The 23,361-nt window shown below is 44.1% G+C and overlaps 1 protein-coding gene and 1 pseudogene across 5 annotated transcripts in view; one reads left to right on the forward strand and one right to left on the reverse strand.

Moving 5' to 3' along the window:
• LOC111960720 (neurofibromin) overlaps positions 1–23,361 on the forward strand; it is a 104,949-nt gene that overhangs the window by 41,607 nt on the left and 39,981 nt on the right. For 2 of the 5 annotated variants that reach the window (XM_023982906.3, XM_023982909.2), the window contains exons 29-34: positions 1,185–1,247; positions 6,293–6,451; positions 6,621–6,718; positions 7,113–7,259; positions 7,365–7,511; positions 7,633–7,743. In XM_023982906.3, coding sequence (XP_023838674.1) covers positions 1,185–1,247; positions 6,293–6,451; positions 6,621–6,718; positions 7,113–7,259; positions 7,365–7,511; positions 7,633–7,743 — 725 coding nt within the window. Of the gene's footprint in view, positions 1–1,184; positions 1,248–6,292; positions 6,452–6,620; positions 6,719–7,112; positions 7,260–7,364; positions 7,512–7,632; positions 7,744–10,183; positions 12,123–23,361 lie in introns of those variants that run through there. The other 3 variants (XM_023982907.2, XM_023982910.2, XM_023982908.2) reach the window with 2 other exon arrangements.
• On the reverse strand, positions 17,341–20,944 carry LOC111960721 (mucin-2-like; annotated as a pseudogene).

Raw genomic sequence — 23,361 nt, forward strand, 5'->3', positions numbered from 1 at the left:
TTCAAAWTGCAGATATTGATTTAGTTATGGAACCATAACGAATTACTATGGGAATGAATACCACTGATTTACAGAAATATTGGAATAAAGTTGTCTAATGAAGGCAAACAATTTAGAATCCTCCAATCCTCTTATGCTGTAGCCTACTCCTGACCGTCCTGTAGTACAGCGCCATATTTTCCATTCCATCCTAATGGAAACCCAYAGGGTTTCGTTTTTCTCAGAATAGAAACACCATAATATTAATCAAATGTATTAATCAATCCCATGTACTATGTTATTACAAAAGGTTTTAAATTCTCTCGTAATGCCAATATGGGAGACTATCAAATGCTTCTCAAAGATGCCCTCTGGTGGTCAAACTAGCACTAACGTGCATTAATGTAAAAAATGGCTGACAATTAATTAGCGTGCCATAGAATGCTACAACAGCCCGCAAGTATGATGCAACTTTTAAAGGAGGAACCACTGTACTCTGCCCTCTCCTACATGTTCTCTCTTCATGTACTGTGACAGAACAGATAAAGGGCTGTACCTTCAATGGTGGTAGTTTGAAAAGGGGGAACATATGCAGTTGAATTACCTGGCTACAGCAACATCAAGACACCACAAAGCAGCTAGTGTGTTCCTGCTCGCAGTCACCCAACCTCTTACACACACACACACACACACACACACACACACACACACAGACACAGACTTCCGTCTCTATTAAGCCTAACTTTTCCATGAAAGAACACCTCTGTATGTACACACACACTACCCCAGCCTATTTCCTGCTGTTTCCATCTGCATGTCTGATGAGCCAACACCGCTGCCCTGCTGTGCTCTCTGATTCCACAAAGACTGACTTTCTCCCTACACTGACTTAAAGTAACACATCAGCTGTTTTGATATCTCAATGAGATGAACACAGGGTGCTTTGGAACCACTGTTATTTTGTGGCACACAAAACCGAAATCTCACAGAAAGTGAAGCATATACATATCGATCTCCATTTGCTCGATACTCTCCCATACTACTACCATAGTACTAAAATCTGCCTGTAAAAAAACATGCACCTGCACAGACACATGCTATGCTGTTCAATAGTAGGGCTGTGCCGGCAGATGCTCTTGTGTAGCGCCTATATGTGTGTGTGTGGCCGGTGCTGTGACCTGTTTGTGCTCATCTCTGTTCTGTAGGCTACTTGCCACTCTCTACTGACTAAAGCCACAGTTAAAGACAGAAAGGAAAACAAAAAAGCAGTAAGTTCAGAGAACTTTTTCCTCAGCCACTTTATTTTCAAAAGCAAAAATAAGTTTTTGTTGCATTTTTAAAAATGTGATTTATTTTTGYTTTGATTTAGTGCTTAATTTGTTCATCTTGAAACGGTTTTCACATTCAAGTCTGTGTTCAGCCTTCTCTTAAAATCCTTGTACTAATACAGGTGCCAACTTAGTTGCTTCCATTTTCTATTAACCATGCCAAGAAACCAGTGCATTCCGTTACAGCAGGGGTGTCAAACTTTATCCATGGAGGGCCTAGTGTCTGCGGCTTTTAGTTTTTTCCTTTCAATTAGGACCTAGACAACAAGGTGAGGGGAGTTCTTTACTAATCAGTTTTTTAATGGTCGATCAAATACAAGGGAGGAGCATAAACCCGCAGACATTCGGCCCTCGGTGGATGAGTTTGACGCCAGCATTCTCTTTTCTTTCTCCCCTTTTCTTGATTTCTTTTTCTTTCCTTTCTCTTTCTTTCATCAATGTAGTGCAAAAAAATGAAAAACAAGTTTAAACATTACGAGCTATAGCTACTTAAAAAAAATATATATATATATTTGTGTGTAAATATATATATAAATATATATTTACCCTGTTTTATCCCCAATTTCGTGGTATTGGTAGTTAGTCTTGTCTCATCGCTGAAACTCCCGTACGAACTCAGGAGAGGCGAAGGTCTAGAGCCGTGCGTCCTCCGAAACCCAACCAAGCCGCACTGRTTCTTGACACAATACCCGCTTAACCCGGAAGCCAGCCACACCAATGTGTCGGAGGAAACACTGTATAACTGGTTACCGCGTCAGCYTGCATGCGCCCTGCCCGCCATAGCGTGATGGGACAAGGATATCACCTCCCCTACCACGGGCGATGCTGGGCCAATTGTGCGCCGCCCCATGGATCTCCCGGTCGGCTGTAACATAGCCTGGACTCGAACCAGGATCTCTAGTGGCACAGCTAGCACTGCGATGCAGTGCCTTAGACTACTGCGCCACTCGGGAGGCACTATTTGGAGTTAAATACTTTTTGATTAGGGTCGCAGCACATCTGCAAGCACAGCACCAAAGGCTGGACAAATATTTTTTATCTCTTTTATTTTAAAGTGTTAAAATGCTGTGTACAGCATCCTATGTATATAAGTTGTCAATAGGCCTAAGTTCCCAAATTTAAGAGGATTCCCGTGGTATTTGCAGAAATCCATTCAGGTGTATTTTGTGGCTTTTGGCGAATGCGCGCTAATGATCCAAAGTCGCGCTGTTGCTACTGTCTGTAAACGCAGTCCAGTTCAAAGTTAATGATTGCAGGCCTATGTGGCAAATGGCTTATTTGCACATAAGGCTACTGTAGCTCTGATTTGGTTATGGCGCACTGATCTGCCTAGACGCCGGTCCTGGACAAGACAGATATATATTTGGTTTTATTTACTGCAGTGTCTATTAATTGATCAAAGGCATGGCCGCTTTCCCGCTCTATATTGTTATAGAATTTTCCCAAACGCCTTACTATACGCCTTTCCTTAACATTCGATGAATTTATGAAACCATGAAAATTACCATATCTAAGTGCTCCTGGGTGTGTAAATGAACAGATACAGTGGAGCAAAAAAGTATTTAGTCAGCCACCAATTGTGCAAGTTCTCCCACTTAAAAAGATGAGGCCTGTAATTTTCATCATAGGTACACTTCAACTATGACAGACAAAATGAGAAGAAAAAAATCCAGAAAATCACATTGTAGGATTTTTTATGAATTTATTTGCAAATTATGGTGGAAAATAAGTATTTGGTCAATAACAAAAGTTTATCTCAATACTTTGTTTGGCGAATGGACAGAGGTCAACGTTTTCTGTAAGTCTTCACAAGGTTTTTACACACTGTTGCTGGTATTTTGGCCATTCCTCCATGCAGATCTCCTCTAGAGCAGTGATGTTTGGGGCTGTTGCTGGCAACACGGACTTTCAACTCCCTCCAAAGATTTTCTATGGGGTTGAGATCTGGAGACTGGCTAGGCACTCCAGGACTTGAAATGCTTCTTACGAAGCCACTCCTTCGTTGCCGGGCGGGTGTGTTTGGGATCATTGTCATGCTGAAAGACCCAGCACGTTTCATCTTCAATGCCTCTGATGGAGAGGAGGTTTTCACTCAAAATTCACGATACATGGCCCATTCATTCTGTCCTTTACACGGTCAGTCGTCTGGCCCTTTGCAGAAAACAGCCCCAAAGCATGATGTTTCCACCCCATCTTCACAGTAGGTAATGGTGTTCTTTGGATGCAACTCAGCATTCTTTGTCCTCCAAACGCGATTGAGTTTTTTACCAAAAAGTTTATTTTGGTTTCATCTGACCATATGACATTCTCTCAATCTTCTTCTGGATCCACCCAAATGCTCTCTAGAAACTTCAGACGGGCTGGACATGTACGGCTTAAGCAGGGGACACGTCTGGCACTGCAGGATTTGAGTCCCTGGCGGCGTATGTGTGTTACTGATGGTAGGCTTTGTTACTTGGTCCGCAGCTCTCTGCAGGTCATTCACTAGGTCCCCGTGTGGTTCTGGGATTTTTGCTCCCGTTCTTGTGACATTTTGACCGCACAGGGTGAGATCTTGCGTGGAGCCCGAGATCGAGGGAGATTATCAGTGGTTCTTGTATGTCTTCCATTTCCTATAATTGCTCCAGTTGATTTCTTCAAACCAAGCTGCTACCTATTGCAGATTCAGTCTCCCAGCCTGGTCCAGGTCTACAATTTTGTTTCTGGTGTCCTTTGACGCTCTTTGGGTCTTGGCATAGTGGAATTTGGAGTGTGACTGTTTGAGGTTGTGGACAGGTGTCTTTTATACTGATAACAAGTTAAACAGGTGCCATTATACAGGTAACGAGTGGAGGACAGAGGAGCCTCTTAAAGAAGAAGTTACAGGTCTGTGAGAGCCCGAATCTTGCTTGTTTGTAGGTGACCAAATACTTATTTTCCACCATAATTTGCAAATAAATTCAGAAAATGTGATTTTCTGGGYAAAAAAATCTCATTTTGTCTGTCATAGTTGAAGTGGCTGACTAAATACTTTTTTGCCCCACTGTATGAGTAAGATTTGATGTTGCTAAAACACTGTCAGTTCCACTAAAAGCAAGCTCTTGTCCTCTGCMGCTGGCATTTAGTTTGTTTTTCAAAGGCTTAATTTTCCTCTAAGCTTTAATTAAAATGTTCTTGTCATAGTTACGGAAGTCCAGAGAGGAGGATGTGAATAAAAATAATAATTCCCTTGTTATGTCGAGATCACAACTTATCAATCTCATGATCACTACAAAAGTTGTTGTAACCTCTTTTCTTAGGTTACAGCCTTACACACAATAACCCATAATGACAAAGCAAAAACAGGTTTCTCGAAATTTTTGCATATGTTTATTACGGAAATATCACATATACTTAAGTATTTAGACCCTTTACTCAGTACTTTGTWGTAGCACCTTTGGCAGCGATTACAGTCTTGGGTATGAGGCTACAGGCTTGGCACACCTGTATTTGTGGAGTTTCTCCCATTCTTCTCTGCAGATCCTCTCAAGCTCTGTCAGGTTGGATGGGCAGTGTTGCTGCACAGCTGTTTTAAGGTCTCTCTAGAGATGTTTGATTTGGTTGGGCCACTCAAGGACATTCAGAGACTTGTATTGAAGCCACTCCTTCGTTGTCTTGGCTGTGTGCTTAGGATCATTATCCTGTTGGAAGGTGAACCTTCACCCCAGTCTGAGGTCCTGAGCACTCAGGAGCAGGTTTTCATCAAGGAGCTCTCTGTACTTTGCGCCGTTCATCTTTCCCTCGATCCTGACTAGTCTCCCAGTCCCTGCCGCTGAAAAACATCCCCACAGCATAATGCTGCCACCACCATGCTTCACCGTAGGGATGGTGCCAGGTTTCCTCCAGATGTGAGACTTGGCATTCAGGCCAAATAGGTCAATCATGGTTTCATCAGACCAGAGAATCTTGTTTCTCATGGTCTGAGAGTCCTTTAGGTGCCTTTTGGCAAATTCCAAGCTGCTGTCATGTGCCTTTTACAGAGGAGTGGCTTCCGTCTGGACACTCTAACATGAAGGCCTGAATGGTGGAGTGCTGCAGAGATGGTTGTCCTTCTGGAAGGTTCTCCCATCTCCACAGAGGAACTCTAGAGCTCTGTCAGAGTGATCATCAGGTTCTTGATCACCTCCCTGACCATGGCACTTTTCCCCCAATTGCTCAGTTTGGCCGGGCGGCCAGCTCTAGGAAGAGTCTTGGTGGTTCCAAACTTCTTCCATTTAAGAATAATGGAGACCACTGTGTTCTTGGGGACCTTCAATGCAGCAGAAATGTTTTTGTACCCTTCCCCAGATCTGTGCCTCGACACAATCCTGTCTCAGAGCTCTACGGACAATTCCTTCGACCTCATTGCCTGGTTTTTGCTCTGACATGTACTGTCAACTGTGGGACCTTATCTAGACAGGTGTGTGCCTTTCCAAATCATGTCCAATGAATTGAATTTACCACAGGTGGACTCCAATCAAGTTGTAGAAACATCTCAAGGATGAATAATGGAAACAGGATGCACCTGACTCAATTTCGAGTCTCYTAGCAAAGGGTCTGAATACTTATGTAAATAATACATTTTTTATATTTGCTTTGTGATTCAGGGGGATTGTGTGTAAATTGAGGAACATTTGTAATTTAATCCATTTTAGAATAAGGCTGTAACAAAATTTGGAAAAATTCAAGGGGTCTGAATACTTTCCGAATGCACTGTGTCTTCTCTGGACCTCCGTACTTGGCTCTCTCCATAAACCTCTGTCTCCCTCCCTCTTTCTTGCACTTTTACTCTAACTCTTTATTTCTCTCGCTCGCTTTTTTCTTTATCTCTCGTTCTGTGGCTGGCTTTGAGAAGGGTGGTGTGAGATCTTCTCAGTCATGTCGTAGAAGCATCTAACTTTTCTTATTTTGTCTTCTCCCCACTCTGTTCCCACCCCTCCTGCTCTCCTCCCTCCCCATTGTTCTCCATCGCCCTCCTCTTCTTCTAGGTGGTGAGCCAGCGTTTCCCCCAGGACAGTATAGGGGCGGTGGGCAGTGCCATGTTCCTGCGCTTCATCAACCCTGCCATTGTGTCACCCTACGAGACAGGCATCCTGGATGAGAAGCCCCCACCCAGGATAGAGAGAGGACTGAAGCTCATGTCCAAGGTATGGGTTGGGAGCTTCCATCTTACTAAAATAAGCACCTCGTGAAAACGACAGTAGGGGCTTTGACCCGAAAGAGTTTGATAAAGTAATTGTAAAAAATACATTTTATTTATGACCTTTTATTTGAGTTAAGTTGCGCTCTGTTTTGTGTTTTTGTCTCTGTCGTCAGATCCTCCAGAGCATTGCCAACCATGTGTTGTTTACCAAAGAGGAGCACATGAGGCCTTTTAACGACTTTGTGAAAAGCAACTTTGATGCAGCCAGGCGGTAAGCTAGGTTGAAGATGACAAAGGTTAAGACAAAGGGATACAAATTACAACTCTTTGCAACAATGGGACCAGCTATGCTAGTTTGCATCGGTGCTGGTCCCAGATTTGTGACGACATCTTAACCTGTATATTTTCCGACATAGACGGTAAGTCAGAAGAATTTTAAAACCAGCAAAGCTTTTGACAAAAAAGCCCCACTTTGAAAGCGGATAATAGCACACACTGCTCTCTCATTATTTAGAAAAGCAGGAACTGATCCGAGTCCCGACTTTGTTATGAAGCTGAGAATTACATACCTCGACTCGTTTTCTAAAATGTTAAATATTTTTGTAATAGATTTCCAGTTCTGTAGTTGACCATTCGCTGTGTGATCCATCTGTATTGTCCTGTAGGTTCTTCTTGGACATAGCATCTGACTCTCCTCCAAGTGACTCAGTCAACCACAGCCTGTCCTTCATCAGTGATGGCAACGTTCTGGCCCTCCACAGGCTGCTGTGGAACAACCAGGAGAGGATTGGACAGTACCTCTCTAGCAACAGGTCAGTAACACGATGAGTCACCAGTCATCATGTTATTATGTGCACTACCAGTATAGCCCTCTTTGTCTMACAGTGGTCTCGCTCTCCCCTCTTTCCATTCCATAGGGACCACAAGGCAGTGGGCAGGCGGCCATTTGACAAGATGGCCACCCTCCTGGCCTATCTGGGGCCACCCGAGCACAAACCTGTGGCCGACACACACTGGTCCAGCCTCAACCTCACCAGCTCCAAGTTTGAAGAGTTTATGACCAGGTAACTGTTCTCCTACTGTAGAGTTAGTGTGTAAAATGTTCTAAGACACTCAGGATGCTAGCAGTTAGTGAGTGTAGTTGATTCAGAAGCATTCTATTGTCCGTTTGTCCCTGATTTCTAGGCACCAGGTCCATGAGAAAGATGAGTTCAAAGCCCTGAAGACCCTCAACGTCTTCTACCAGGCTGGAACCTCCAAGAATGGCAACCCACTCTTCTACTACATTGCTCGCAGGTAAGACCTAGCCAAGGAGTGTATGTTGGCGTCTACATATATTATTGTTATTATAAACCAGCTTGATAAACAAACTTTATCAACACAATGTCAGGAAAGCATCCTTTTGAAGATGATACTCATCTAGATTGGGCCATCCGTTGGTAGGGAGAGGGATTGTGTCCTAAATTTTTAGCACTGCTGACGGCCAAGCTGTAAGGGAGAAGATGGGTTCATGGCGAGGACCCAGGAAGGCCCATTCACTCATTACAGCAGGCTTTGTGGGGCTACATATCATAGCCTCTTAGTTCCAACTCAGCTGAAGAGGAGGGATACCCTATGCCTCCTCCCCAGGCTGCTGCCCACTGTTCTGGGGGAGTCAGGATGTCTGGTGAACCAGATTTAGAGCTACCCTATACCTCTGTCTTTGTGTGTGGGGGGAATTCTGCACCTTACAATAGTGGAAAGAGGGTCACTTTCTGACCAAATGGTCAATGATGTGTGAGGATTTCAATGCCTAGAGGAGAATAGTTTCATTTCGTTATAACTTTCAGTTATTTTTAGGAGCTTATAAAGAGCCAAGGTGTTTGTGTGCATGCATGTTAGGGTCTTAAAAGTACTTCTAGATAACCCCCCAAACCAAGCTGATGCCAAGGTGTAAAGATTAGGTATCTCACATCATACACTGACTCATCCAAACCACACGTACAGTAAATGCATTCTAAATGTTCCGTTTCTGTGTTTATATCATAGAAAGCATAAAACGCAGCAGCGTTTGTCAACAGAACACACAAGCAGTATAGACTACATGGAGTAGAGCATTCATGTTTCCACGCTGATAGTATTATTAGTCATGTATGTTTATACATTTGCCTAGATATTATTTGTATGTGCGTTTGAAAGATATAGTCATACAGCACAACTACACTCTGGAGATGGTGGACACATTTTTGGAAGATGAGAGAGAATACACAATTATATTTTTAAAAATTAGGCAGTAACAATCGAACGTTGTTCTTTAAAATTAAAACAAAAACAAAACTCCCTTTAACATTCTGGGTCAAATGTACGTAGGGTTAGACCTCTCCAAAATCCATCAAGACTTGGCTCTAGTTTCTTTAGGAGGCTTTGAAGGCAGTCACCGTGACTAAAAGGTTCAAGGCGACAGCAGAACACACAATCTGTGTGTGGAGACCGTGGCCTCTGCTCCGCGTGCTTCCTGTGTTGGGCTTCTTGGTGGCAGAGTGCGGACGCCCCGTTGTGCTTGTGCGTGTGGAGAGGCCATGCGAGCGGGTGGAGGTGAACACGAACAGTGTCTGATCCCCCGAGCCGTTGGCCACCCCCCTGTCTCCATGCATCCCAGGCTCCAATAACGCAGACTTAGCCAGGTACCCAGAAGTGGCGACTGCAGCCCTAGCTGGTGGGAGGCCTCCACGGCCCAGCTCTCTGGCATCAGCCCCCAGCGGAGGCTCTGTGTAGGATGCAAAGTGCCACTCCCCTCCTGGAGTTGCCACATGGGCTTGCCCACAGGTTGGCCTAGTGTAGCAGGGGCAGCCCAACACGGCAGCGCGGGTATGTTCGGCCCAGAGCAAGAGCCTTGTGATGTTCTCCTCCTCCTCACAAGCCCAAGGGTTATCCCCAAGCYTCAACAACTCGAGCCCCTCCAACCGGTCAAACACCCCCTCCGGCACCCAGGAGAAGCGATTAGCGTGCAGGTAGAACCTCTTCAGCCTGGGCAGCCGGTCCAACGACCCCAGGAGGATCTGAACCAGGTAGTTGTGGGACAAATCCACCATCTCCAGATTATGAGGCATGTTGGTGGGCACGGTCCAGAACCGGTTGTGACTCAGGTTGAGGGCGTGTAGGCTGGGCAGGGTGTTGTTGATGAAGACCACCCTCTCCAACTCGTTGGCTGACAGGTCCAGGACCCGCAGGTTCCAGTGGTAGGCCGTGTCGTTCTTGTCCAGGGCTCGGAGCTGGTTGCCGGCAGCCCGGATGTCCCACAGGGCCCTGGGCAGGCCGGAGGGGAAGCGATCAAGGAGATTATAGGACAGGTCCAGGGTACGCAGGTGGGCATAGTGGCTGAGCTGGCCCTCCAGACCACGAAGGCTGTCGGGAGAGAGGGGGAGAAGTCAATGTTAGATTCACAACTATTTGACACAACAGGGGGGATAAATAAAAGATGCCTGTGGAATTGTTAGTTTAAATCAAACCACATACTGACCAAACATGAATTGCGAGAGTTTCTTCAACTGAATATGCAAGAAAGACTGAGTGTAATTATTAGGATCCCCTCCCTGCTGATTCTGTCTGGCTATTAGTCATGTTGCTGCTCAATATCAGAACCCAGACGTTTAGAGGTAGGATCCAACCTGATGAGAAGGAAGATGATAAAGATAAGGAAGAAGTTGTTTTCCTACCTGTTTTGTGAGAGGTTGAGGAAGCGAATGTTGTGCTGCAGGCCTGGGGGCAGCTGTGAGAGGTGCCGTGAGGAGCAGTCCACCACACGGTGGCCCCGGCTGCAGGAGCACACGGCAGGGCAGATGGACAGGACCAGCCCGCCCAGCATCCCCGACAGGAGCAGCAGGAGGAGGCAGGCTAGCGGGGTGCGGTAGAGCATGATGAAGGCTCTGAGAGAGGGAGAGACACAGTGAGAAGAGACACTGGACTGTACCCAAGGACATAGATCTGCAACACTTCTTTGCTCCCACGATTTATAAAGACTCACAAATGGAAGGGCACAGTTTTGATCCTGTATGCTGCCCTACCAAGCAAAAAGGCAGTAACTGCTCATAGTGTGGAACTGAGAAAAATGGCTTTTATTTACCTTGGTTTCACAGAAACTTTATGCATTTACTGCTAACATGACCCCCATTTTCTTCAAAACACAATACAATAGAGGCAGGATACTTGTCCACATGATTAAGCATGTATTTAATGTAGGAAAAATTATGAACTGATTTTCGACCAAATTAGCAATTACTTCCTTTTTGCTTGGTAGGGCAGTATGGATCTTTGTCAAAACCATCACTCATTCACACACATCTGCAGAATAATAATACTAACAGTTAAATTAGCTACCGACATCATTAGCATTTAAATATTGATTAGCAATAGCTCACTTAAATCCAATCCTTGCTAGCTTTTCCAAGCTGAAATTACCAGGAGCTTGAAGGGATATATCGGGATTTTGCCGTTGAGGCCCTTTATCTACTTCCCTAGAGTCTAGGGCTTACCCCATTTAGTCGATTGTATGGTCGATAGGCTGTTGGTCGACCAAGGTTTTTTTTTTTAGTCGAGCAGTGGCAAATATATTTTAAATTATGGCACACATATAAAGAAATTTAAAAAATGAATGCACACGAGACAACTGTCTGATTCACGCCTGTCTCAGTGGACCAATCCATTGCTGAGGACATGGGGATGGCACACCAGTATCACCAATAGTACATTTACCATTCATTTTGAATCTACAATGTTTGTTGGATACAATCATTTCTGTTAATGCATTCAATATATTACTATTACAGTCTTACCGTTGTCATTGTAGGAGTGAACATGTTGTTTGCAGAGCGCACAGCCTAGGCCACAAGTTTGTTTATTTCATTTACAAGTTGTCAATTTATTCATTGTCTTTTGTTTGGAGTGCTCCTGTCAATGTTGAGTAAGGACATGSATAGAAGTATGCCTAGGCTACCTGGCCTGCACGCAAATGTAGGTTAAGTGTGCCTGTTTTGGGGATCTGGTACTATTTCTGATTGTCTTAACTCACCATCACTATGTAGCTTCTCAAAGTCATTTTTTCTTTGTCTCAAACAGCAAGTAAACAAAGTCTGTTTTTACATCCATTGAGAATGACAATAGTTCCTCAATGTAGCCTATTTAAAAAATATTTCCATCTCTCTCTCTTTCTATAACCACTCGCGTGAAAGGGGAAAGAAATGTCATGCTTTATCCCGTGGAAATGTCATAAAATAGGCATACCTGATTGCTTCTTATCCGTTGCACAAATACAACAGGCTATTAATAGTTGATACAATGTTTCAAGTTCCTTGCAAACAGGCCATGCATAGCCAATGTGATTTATAGGATATTTATTCTTATCAGGATATTTTCTACCTGCAGGCTTCAATGTGATGTCTCTATGTAGGTTATTRTTACATATTGGCAATGGCAATAGAAGTTACTTTTAGATTTGTATCATTTTCATTTAGATGGTATTTTGATTAACCACATGAAATTCATTTTGAGATGAAGACTATTATAAATGAAATTAAACTGTTCCATGAAAATGTACATATGAAAACTGGCACGCAGATCAGTAGAAATGGTAAGGTAACTTAGCACTTCAAATGGAAAAGGTTGCCGACCGCTGGTGTAGCCTGGCAACTGATGGAGCATAACCCCAGAATCTGCTAAGGCCAGCAGCAGTGGGAGGAGGGTCGGGAGCAGGTTTTTGTTGTCCGGTTAGGCTCTATTGATCTCTGGCTCCCTCTTGTAATTTGTGTCTTAATTTTAAATCGCAGTGCTGAAAGCATCAGACAAGCTCAGTAGCCTACATATAGTTGATTTTATTCAAACATAGCGTGTGTCTATATACGGAAAAATACACCTTTTAAAATTACATCCAATCGATTGGTCTAAAGAACAGACGACTCTGTCGACCAAGATTWTTTTTTTTGTRGGTTACAGCCCTACTAAAGTCAAATGAACTAGTGGATAACATTTTTATGTCTCTGTGTCCAGTATGAAGGAAGTTAGAGTTAGTTTCGAGAGCCAATGCTGTCTAGCAATAGTGGAGTTTTAGCTACAGTATCACCCTTATTCATAACCTGCCTAGTTTCCCCCCAGTGGAATCTCTGTAGAATTGATTTAAGACCTTGTCTGGAGCTGCTGCTGTTTTGAGATAGGCTTTGATGCATAGCAACAGCCTCCCAGATGGGAGAGAGGCAGTATTAAACACCTGGACACAGTAGTAAAACACTCCACACTGGTTCTGCTGCCCACAGAACAATCTGTCAGAACAGGTGCCAATCCAGCCTGTTAGAAAGTCATGACTGGGAACCAGCTGGGTGGATTGGACCTTACTTAAACCAGAGCCCTTTCCCTTCCCATACCCCTCTCCTCCCTATAGTTCCCATTCACATCATTAACACCCCTCTGACATTTATAACAGTATATCATTGTAACGCCAGGCTATATGCTAACTGTCCTCGTTGAGGGTCAGACTGATAGATCTAATAGCTTTGATGCAGTTTACAAGGGCCCCAGTCAGTCTGTGTGCCGGTAAGCTTGAAGCCTTGCCAGCGGGTAGGAGCTCGGAAATACTGCAGTAAGAGCCGGCTGAATTCATTTAGGGCGGCACACACACACACACTCTTGATCCCATACGCGCACACACACGCACACAAACAGTTGTGTTGTGTCCTGTCATCTCTGCACCCTGTCTGGCACAAATTACTGGTTATCTGGGGACTATGTGTGTGTGTGTTAAGAAGAGCTTGCCAAACACATGAGTGTCGCAGGTTAATAGCATTACATAGTAAGCTGAGCTCTCTCTAGAAACTTCTTCAGGTCATGGCATACTGCAAGTTAGTCTGAGGTTGCATTTAACCTGTATAACAATAGTTGCAATAGTAACATACCAAATATCAAATACATTTGAAATTACATCAGAATTACAGAAATATGTTGCTCTGACTCATAGAAATGTTGCCCCAAAAATATATTTTAGAATATTGGAGGCTGTGTGTACATCTTCTGTGTGTCCATTAATTGTGTTAAATTGTGTAACACAATTGTATCAATCGATGTATAAGTGCTTTCAAAACAACATCAATTCATTTCTTCTATGGAGCCGATTGGCATTTGCTCCATAAATAAGCTGCAATATTTAATGGAGATTATAGCGCCATTTGAGAGAGAGAAGCATATAGTAGGTCTCTAATGAGAAGCAGTAGACTGACATCGACAAATCACCCTGCTGCAGTCCACTGAGCTAATGTGGTACAGAATCAAATACATCACTGCTCTGTGAAGCACTGTGTGTGTCCTGTCATGTGCGCATGTCTTAGCATGTACACCCGTCTCTCCTAACGTTTTTCTCTCCATGCCATTAGTCACTCACCTTATCCTCTCCATTGCTTCAGTCCGTCATCTCGCTCTTTTCTTCCTCCTTCCCTTGGCCAGCCCTCTCACTCGCTACCCCCTGTTTTTTTCTGAGCAGCGGAGTGGAGAGAGAGTGATTGTCAAGTCAAATCTGGGGGGTGTTAGTCGTCAATATTATTGCGTTCTTTCTATTTCTACTCGCTCAGTTTTTGCGCTGGCTCTCTTTTGGGGTCTTTTTCAATTTCTTTCAATATCTTCCTCACTTGCACACTTGCTTTCTATTTTCTCCCTTGCTTTTCTTCCTTCTCTGGTGAAGGTGGACCTCTCTTCCCTCTATCTCCCCCCTCTCACACTCTCTCTCTCTCTCTCTCTCTCTCTCTAGTGCTGTGTTGGCACTGGCCAGTGGTGGGCAGGCTCTCTCGTTCTGTCTCAATACCCTCTTCTTGGTTATGGCGGCATCCTGGCATGCCAGAGCAGGGTGCCCTCGATAGCGCCAGTCGGTCTCCACCTCTCCTCTGCAGGCTCTTGATGCAGCACTGTGCTCAAGGAAAGAGCAGTATGAAAGGGAGAGAGAGGAGGAGGAGCAAGTGAGGGAGGGGGAGAGGAATGGAGGATTGCAGCACAGTGCCGGCCCTCMSMGCMGSMGYMGYGGYGGGGGGGGGGGGGGGGCTGTGGTGACTTCTCCTCTCACTTTTTCATACACAAACAGTGCATTTGGAAAGTATTCAGACCCCTTTTACCACATTTTGTTACATTACAGCCTTATTCTAAAATGGATTGAATTCCCCCACCCAATCAATCTACATACAATACCCCATAATGACAAAGAAAAATCTGGTTTTTAGAAATGTTTGCAAATGTAAAATATCACGCTTACATAAGTATTCAGACCTTTTACTCAGTACTTTGTTGAAGCACCTTTAGCAGAAATTACAGCCTCGTCTTCTTGGGTATGACGCTACAAGCTTGGCACACCTGTATTTGGGGAGTTTCTCCCATTCTTCTCTGTAGATCCTTTCAAGCTCTGTCAGGTTGGATAGGGAGTGTCGCTGCACAGCTATTTTCATGTCTCTCCAGAGACTCTTCGATCGGGTTCAAGTCCGGGCTCTGGCTGGGCCACTCAAGGACATTCCCGACTTGTCCCGAAGCCACTCTTGCATTGTCTTGGCTGTGTGCTTAGGGTCGTTGTCCTATTTTAGAATAAGGCTGTAACTTAACTGTGGAAAAAGTGAAAGGGGCCGAATGCTTTCCGAATGCCCTGTATCTAACATCACATCTGGCACCTGCAACGAATGGCTGCCTCCACCGCCCTCAGCAGCGAATTAGCACTGTTTTTGAATTAAGGGTACAGTTTTTGTCCCACCATCCTCCTGGTCTTCCTCCATTTCGGGTGCCTGCAGGAAGCACCCTGGCAAGTCTGCAAGCTTGTTTTTGCGAATCTGCTGAGCCATGAATAGGTGTTCTGTGACTAGTGTCTCTGTTTTACAGCCAATGTTGCTGCAGCGATATGAATAAAATCCTACTTTTTAGTGGGTGTGTGTGCTGTGATTTGATTACTTAATTTTGAGTGGGGTGATTTGGGGGTGCCACTGGAGATTTAGATTCTAATTATGTTTTTAAATCAGCACTTCATGAAGTCCCTTCTGTGCCCACATGCCTATACCCGGTTTGGTTCTGGAGGACCTCTGTCTYTCTGTCTGTGTCTGTCTGTCTGTCTGTCTCTGAAAGGAGTCATTCTTTAATAGTTTGGCAGATTGTGTCTAGCCAATGAAACAGTCCTCTGTAGTAGGTTTGGGGCTTCTCTCGTGGAAATACACACACTAAGCATAACATCATGCTTATTGTTCTAGGCATTCCGTACTTAGCACCACAGAACTGCTCTGTTCTGCAACTAGCCGTAAGCAAGCAGTGAATATTTCATTCTGCACTTCTGCCAAAGCAGGCTGCCCTGCTACTGCTGGCAATATCATTCAGCGACAAGCCAGCATGAATTGCTGGCAGCAATCACCATTCACAATTCTCCAGAAAAAATGTCAGCAAATGAAACCCAGTAAGAAATACCCTCCATAGTGCATTGCATGGTGCGAGCATGGCAACACCAGACCAATCAAAAGTGTGAAACTGCATAGCTACTCCAATCTGCTGTGTTAGTTCCGGGTGTTCAACCAATAAGCTGTGAGAGTCTGAGATATCAACTAATGTGGGCTATTCATCTCAGATCATTAGATGGGATCACTGAAAATGACTATCTGATTTCTATAATTCTGTCATGTTGAAAGCTTTGTTAATAAGTTGAAGCATCAAGAGAATTGCATACACGAACCACAAGTGTTTGTACGAGGGAAAATATATTTTCACAAAAGGTTTCCCACCTTGCAACCTACTTGAGTGTGAAAACCAACGGTAGTCACAGCACATGCAATTGTTTTAGAATGATAAGGACAGAAAAGTAAGATGTATAGTCATACTAAAAGTCAAACTCTTACAATAGCTTGTCATGATAGTAGAACGAATAGACCTGTGTTGAGATGAACATGGCATGGATTCTGTTTGTTGCAAATTGAACCGACTGTGTTGAGATGAACATGGCATGGATTCTGTTTGTTGCAAATTGAACCGACTGTGTTGAGATGAACATGGCATGGATTCTGTTTGTTGCAAATTGAACCGACTGTGTTGAGATGAACATGGCATGGATTCTGTTTGTTGCAAATTGAACTGACTGTGTTGAGATGAACATGGCATGGATTCTGTTGTTGAAATTGAACTGACTGTGTTGAGATGAACATGGCATGGATTCTGTTTGTTGCAAATTGAACTGACTGTGTTGAGTTGAACATGGCATGGATTCTGTTTGTTGCAATTGAACGACTGTGTTGAGATGAACATGGCATGGATTCTTGTTTGTTGCAAATTGAACTGACTGTGTTGAGATGAACATGGCATCTGTTTGTGTTGGAGATGAAGGTTCACCCCCGACAGGACTGATATGACAGACTGAGTTGGTGGTTTGAAATCTACATCAGACCTGGAACTGCAGATGTGTAAAGAGTTAGAATGAAACAGGACTGAAAATAATCTCAAGTTTAGCTACTTCTCGTGCTGCCTCCTCTCTACTTCTCTTGTGTTTCTTTCATGTCTGCGGCAGTATCAACACAGGGAGTTCTACAATCATTTGTCAATAGAAACATTTCCCTTTTAGTACTCAGCTGGAGAATGTGTCTGGAAGAAGCTGTGAATTTGAGTAGTGGGGTGGTGGTGAGAGGGAATGGATTTATGATGGCTGTATCTTCCAGGCAACGCTCTTTATAGGGAGGGATAAAGCAGGTGCCGTGGCTGGCATCTGAGCGGCAGGGGCGGGTGGGGTGGGGGACAGTAACTTGTGTAGGCAGATGATGCTCTCTCCTCAATCACCACCCAGCAGAATGAATTATAGCCTGGCGTTAACCATTGAGCCTGTAGTCTGCCTCACTGTATGAGGCTAATGTAGTACACAATTTCACACCAGTATTTACCATAATTGGATTTATTGCATAAATACGTGATTGATGAACAACGAGTATTTAACATCTCATTTGTTGACAAGTATGGGTAGATGAGATGGGTGTGGTGGTTGCTTTCCCTCTCCCATCTTGTTTCTGTGGTTTCTCTTCAGATGAGACATTGAGGCATTTTTTGTGGGTCTGACATTTCCCTCTTTCTGTCTCTCTCTTTACTGTTAGTGTACTGCTGCACAGCTCTGAAGTACACTGGGAGCGACTGCAACACTGCAGTAAGGCACTCACTAACAGTGTTGGGCCAGCCCCACTGAGAGACTAACTCCCTGCTCACTCTTTCTCACATTCATTCTATCCCTTTCTATCTATTGTTCCTCAGTTTAATTATATAAATCACTCTTTTGTTTCATTTATTTTTTGTACTTCCTCTTTCACTGTGAATGTTTCAGCCTGGGTAGATTGTTTTCAGTGACTTGACTTATGCGCTGAGAATGTTCACTTGCCACACACACACACACACACACACACACACACACACACACACACACACACACACACACACAATTACATTACTTTAGCAGTGCATCCTTCTCTGAATAATCTCACCACTGGGTATGATGCTGATGTTTAGGCCTTTACTTCCTGTGTCTTTCTCTCCAAAAAGTACACTGGAGAAAAGCAATTATTGTAGCATGAAATAAATATCACTGCTACAGATTGGTCAGGCTGAATTAAAATGGATCTGAACAGTGTCCACATCTTGATTCAAAACATTTGGGAAAGCTTTCTGAGTGTACATTTGGTTGCCTTCATACCAAAGAAAGCTGATTATTGTGGCCAATGTCAGTTATCCTGTTAAATAGGGAGAGGGTTAGCTTGGTTTTGACAATCAAACTATGGCTATAGGCCTAGTTGAAGATCTGTTTCGTGGAATGTTTCATCAGATAGAGGTATAGATAGAGGAAGCAAAACACTGATAAGCATCAGTTTAGTTTTTTGGTTAAAGTGGTTTCCTTTGTTGGGTGGTGGGGGAGGAGAGTGGGTTTCCTGTGTTGCTATCTGTCACTGCTTGGAGATGGGTAAAGGCGAGTCCGGGGGGATGGAGAAATATGTGCTCTCTGGTGGAGGGGGGCTGGCCTGGTCTGAGGGGGGACGCAGGTGAACACCCAACAGTGGTGGAGGAACAGTTTCTGGGATATCTGGTGGCGTATGAGAGGAAGAGCGATTGGGAGCATTGTCTGGCCCCAGATCAACATCCTGCAAGGAGGCAGGAGGCTGATGGTAATGGGTGGGTGCTGTGGCAGTGGTCTCTGAAGACGTCGGTGGCGGAGGAGATGAGGAGTTGTCTGGAAGTTGTACCTCCTCAGTCTGGGTATTTTCTTTGTTCAACGCAGCAGTCCCGTTGCACGGTTTAACAATCTGAAACAGTCTCTCTTCCGAATGTACTTCCTGCCGGAATCTCACCCATCCGGAATTCCTGGTCAGTATCCTGGTTCAGAGAGAACCTCTTGGYGAGTCGCTGAGACAGGAAGCCAGAGAAGGAGATCCCATTGGAGCCCCTCAGATGGACATCACCACTATCGTCATTATCCAGTTGAGACTGGACTCCACCGTACAGAAACGGAGAGGGGCCGGCCCAGGCTGTATTCTGCAGCTGCATCCTCTGTTGTCTTTGCTTCRTCACGAAGATGACCCCAAAACCCACCAGCATCATGAACAGTGTCCCACCAATCAGTACAGCCACCGCTGTGCCATGGTTCCCCGTCTTTTTTCTCTCGTCTTGGTTTGCAGTTTTTGTCGGAGGCTTTGGTTTCTTTTTTGCCGTGGTGGTGGCATTGGCAACTTCTTTTTTAGTGGGGACCATTGGCCCGGATTGGCCCTTGCTGCTGGTAACGTCAATACTAGAAGTAACAGAGGCTTCAGTGGTGGCAAGGGTCTTGGCAGGCTGGGTCGACGTCCATGGAGTGGAGACGTGGGTTGAAGATTTGGTCATGGCTGTAGATGGAGGTAGGGTGGTGGGTGAAGTGGCAGCACTAGGCAGCTCAGATAGGCCTGTTGGACCTCTTTCAMTGGGGTGTGAAGGGGTTGATCTCCTGCTTGTGACTGGGGCCTGGGAGGGGGTGCTGGGTAGTTGAGCCTTTCCACCTGTGTTCAAAGTATATTCCGCTCTAGTCGGTGTCACTCCAAATCCAACACCAGTTGGCGTGGGTCGTTTCCTCTCTGCGGTGTCGTTGGTCTGCGACATTGGAGAATTGGACGGAGTAGGCCCCGTTTGGATCTCTGTTGGTTGATTTGGTGTCGGTGAGGTTGTTTGAGTGGACAACTCAGAAGGTCTAGGTGATGCTGTTGGACTTACTTCGTCCTTGCCGGAGGGTGTAACTTGCCTTACCAGAGGTTGATTCCACATAGTGGGCGAYGTTTCCTGGGCTCCATCTGCTGTGATCTCCACCGTAGACTTGTTTTTATATCTGGTTGTTTGGCGGTCCTGAGGTGACTGGGAGTTCCTCTTTGTGCTCATACGCAAAGGCTGCATTGAAGGCCGATCGTGGCTGAGAATGTTTCTGGTCGACACCTGGTCTGAAGTCTGTGGTTRACTCTTCACTGTGAGCTTCAACTCAACTGAAGGTGCTACGGTGCTATGTTGTCCTTCATCCGGTGCGTTGTTGAGGGGCTCTTGAGCCATTTCTAAGGGTGAAACTTTGTCTGAAGTTGCAGTAACCTCACTGCTTCTGAAGTTGGTAGAGTGGAGGTTAGGCTGAAGTGTCACTGTGCCATTCAGTCCCCGTGGCAGCATCCACAGAAAATACACAATAACAAGACGCTTTCCCTCCATTGCTGTTTCCTGTTAACGTCTGAATTCTGCTGTGTCCTGATGACTGATGGATGAAAAYAAGAAAAGCAACTGTCATTACTGTATCTATAAACGCGCTGTACCATGAGGAAACAAGCAACATTTTAGCATAAAGGGCTGAGTGGTAAAATGTGGTCGCTACTTTTGGCATTTCCTTCCTCAAATTAAAATTCAAAGTAGGCATAGAATATTTAGAGTAAATGGGGATCTACTAATACGATCAGAATGTTTAATGGGGAATCAAACTATTTTCTGGTTTCTTCCCAATTCTAAGAATGAATGGCTTATAATGTTTCAAATCAGGATGTCTTTGTCCAATCTGTATTGATTAGCTTACATTAGTGATAGTGTTTGTATAATGTGCATTTTTTTCTCCTGCTTACCATTTAAAACTCCCACATCCCACAAACAACTCTGTATTTAAAAGGCTTTTGTTCACAATTGCTTGCACATTCTCTGGCATATCACACATGTCCTCATTAGAGCCACAGATCCTGCAATAACCCATTTATATTTACATCACCCACCCTAAAGTCGGTTGTACTCACCAGAGCCTACACAGGATGTAACCCTCGAATCCTGGCCGGCCTTAACCTGCTCCAAGTTCACAAAAATCAGAAACCCTGTATGAGTTGGTGTGTCTCAGTTGGAAGAGATCCCCATAGTTTGGTGAACATGAAGCCCAGAAAGCAACTGCTGTAGAAGGCTGCGAGGCCACAGCCTGGTAGAATACAGAACCTTCTCTTGCCTCACTTGACAGGAAGTGAGAGCTGTGAAACTGAGGTCTGATGACAAATGACACCCTGTTCTTTTTAACAGAGCAAAGTCTGCAGTGATGGAAGAAGAAGAGTGGTTTGTGATTTTAACACTGGATGTTTCAATATAAAGATGTACATATTTAATTTTAATATGCACTCTGGGATAGTTGAGTCTTTGTCATATAGTTTGTTACAGACAGTACTGAATGTTGTGCTCTTGGAAAGTTTCTGTTAAATAAATAGCTGCCTATCACTCCTGCAGAGATGGCGTGAAAGTAGTTGGCCGCCTTGCTGCTGAAGCCTGTTACATGGGAAGTGTTTCAGTTGTCGCTATCACTTATTCAGTTCAATTATACAGTCGTGTTTGTTTTCTGTATTTGTGCTTTTGGTTTAAAACTGTCAACAGAAAGATGATGCACAGTAAAAAAATAAAWAAAWWAAAAACACAGCAAGGTCTAGGTCGTAGTGTCAAAGACAAGCGGTGGTTGTTTCAGTGTTTTCAGTTGAATTGTTGAACACGCCAACAATATCAAGCCCACATTTCTCTTTTCATATACACTACCGTTCAAAAGTTTGGGGTCACGTAGAAATGTCCTTGTTTTTTTTTTTTAAGAAAAGCTGTTTTTTTGTCCATTTTTTAAAATAACATCAAATTGATCAGAAATACAGTGTAGACATTGTAAATGTTGTAATTGACTGTTGTAGCTGGAAATGTTCAATTTTTTTATGGAATATCTACATAGGCGTACAGAGTTCCATTATCAGCAATCATCACTCCTGTGTTCCAATTGAGTGTTGTGTTAGCTAATCCAAGTTTATKATTTTAAAAGGCTAATTGATCATTAGAAAACCCTTTTGCTATTCCATGCGAGAAATTGCCAAGAAACTGAAGATCTCGTACAATGCTGTGTACTACTCCCTTCACAGAACAGTGCAAACTGGCGCTAACCAGAATATAAAGAGTGGGAGGCCCCGGTGCACAACAGAGCAAGAGGACAAGTACATTAGAGTGTCTAGTTTGAGAAACAGGCACCTCACTAAAGTCCTCAATTAGCAGCTTCATTAAATAGTACCAGCAAAACAGCAGTCTCAACTAGAGGTCGACCGATTAATCGGAATGGCCGATTTCAAGTTTTCATAACAATCGGAAATCGGTATTTTTGGGCGCTGATTTGCCGAATTTAAAAAATATATATTTTATTTATTTATATATATATATATATATATATATATATACTGCTCAAAAAAATAAAGGGAATACTTAAACAACACAATGTAACTCCAAGTCAATCACACTTCTGTGAAATCAAACTGTCCACTTAGGAAGCAACACTGATTGACAATAAATGTCACATGCTGTTGTGCAAATGGAATAGACAACAGGTGGAAATTATAGGCAATTAGCAAGACACCCCCAATAAAGGAGTGGTTCTGCAGGTGGTGACCACAGACCACTTCTCAGTTCCTATGCTTCCTGGCTGATGTTTTGGTCACTTTTGAATGCTGGCGGTGCTTTCACTCTAGTGGTAGCATGAGACGGAGTCTACAACCCACACAAGTGGCTCAGGTAGTGCAGCTCATCCAGGATGGCACATCAATGCGAGCTGTGGCAAGAAGGTTTGCTGTGTCTGTCAGCGTAGTGTCCAGAGCATGGAGGCGCTACCAGGAGACAGGCCAGTACATCAGGAGACGTGGAGGAGGCCGTAGGAGGGCAACAACCCAGCAGCAGGACCGCTACCTCCGCCTTTGTGCAAGGAGGAGCACTGCCAGAGCCCTGCAAAATGACCTCCAGCAGGCCACAAATGTGCCCAAAAATACCGATTTCCGATTTTTATGAAAACTTGAAATCGGCCCCGATTTAATCGGTCGACCTCTAATATTAATAGAACCTATTAAACTAGTGCCAGGAGAGTTTTTTTTTTTTTTTTACTTTAATTGAATAATGTCTATTGTCTCTTGTCTATTGTCTTGCTGCTTTTTGTTCTATGTTGCTCTGTCTGTATGCTATGTCTTGCTTGTCCTATGTTGCTCGGCGTGTGCTCACTGCTCAATGATTGTCTATATTGTAATTGTTTTTAATAACCTGCTCAGGGCCTGCGGTTGAAAATTAGCTGGCTGGCTAAAACTAAAACCGGCACGGAAACGTTGATTAATGTGCACTGTCCCTGTAAAAATAAACTCTAACTCAATAATTTCACAGCATCTATTTCACTGTGATCGTTGTACACATGCCACCCCCTGTATTCATTGCAGTCAGTGGTTGACTTGGGCAGGAGCTCACTGGAGCTGAGTACCGGCACTTAAATATTCTACTGCTTGAGTTCCTGTTCCTTTCATAGAATCTTAGATCAAAAGTATTGTGGAGCTCCTGCTCCTCTCATAAAATATTAGATAAAAAATATTGTGGAGCTCCTCCACCTAAAAA

This window comes from Salvelinus sp. IW2-2015, linkage group LG4p (genome assembly GCF_002910315.2).
Source record: "Salvelinus sp. IW2-2015 linkage group LG4p, ASM291031v2, whole genome shotgun sequence".
NCBI lineage: Eukaryota > Metazoa > Chordata > Actinopteri > Salmoniformes > Salmonidae > Salvelinus > Salvelinus sp. IW2-2015.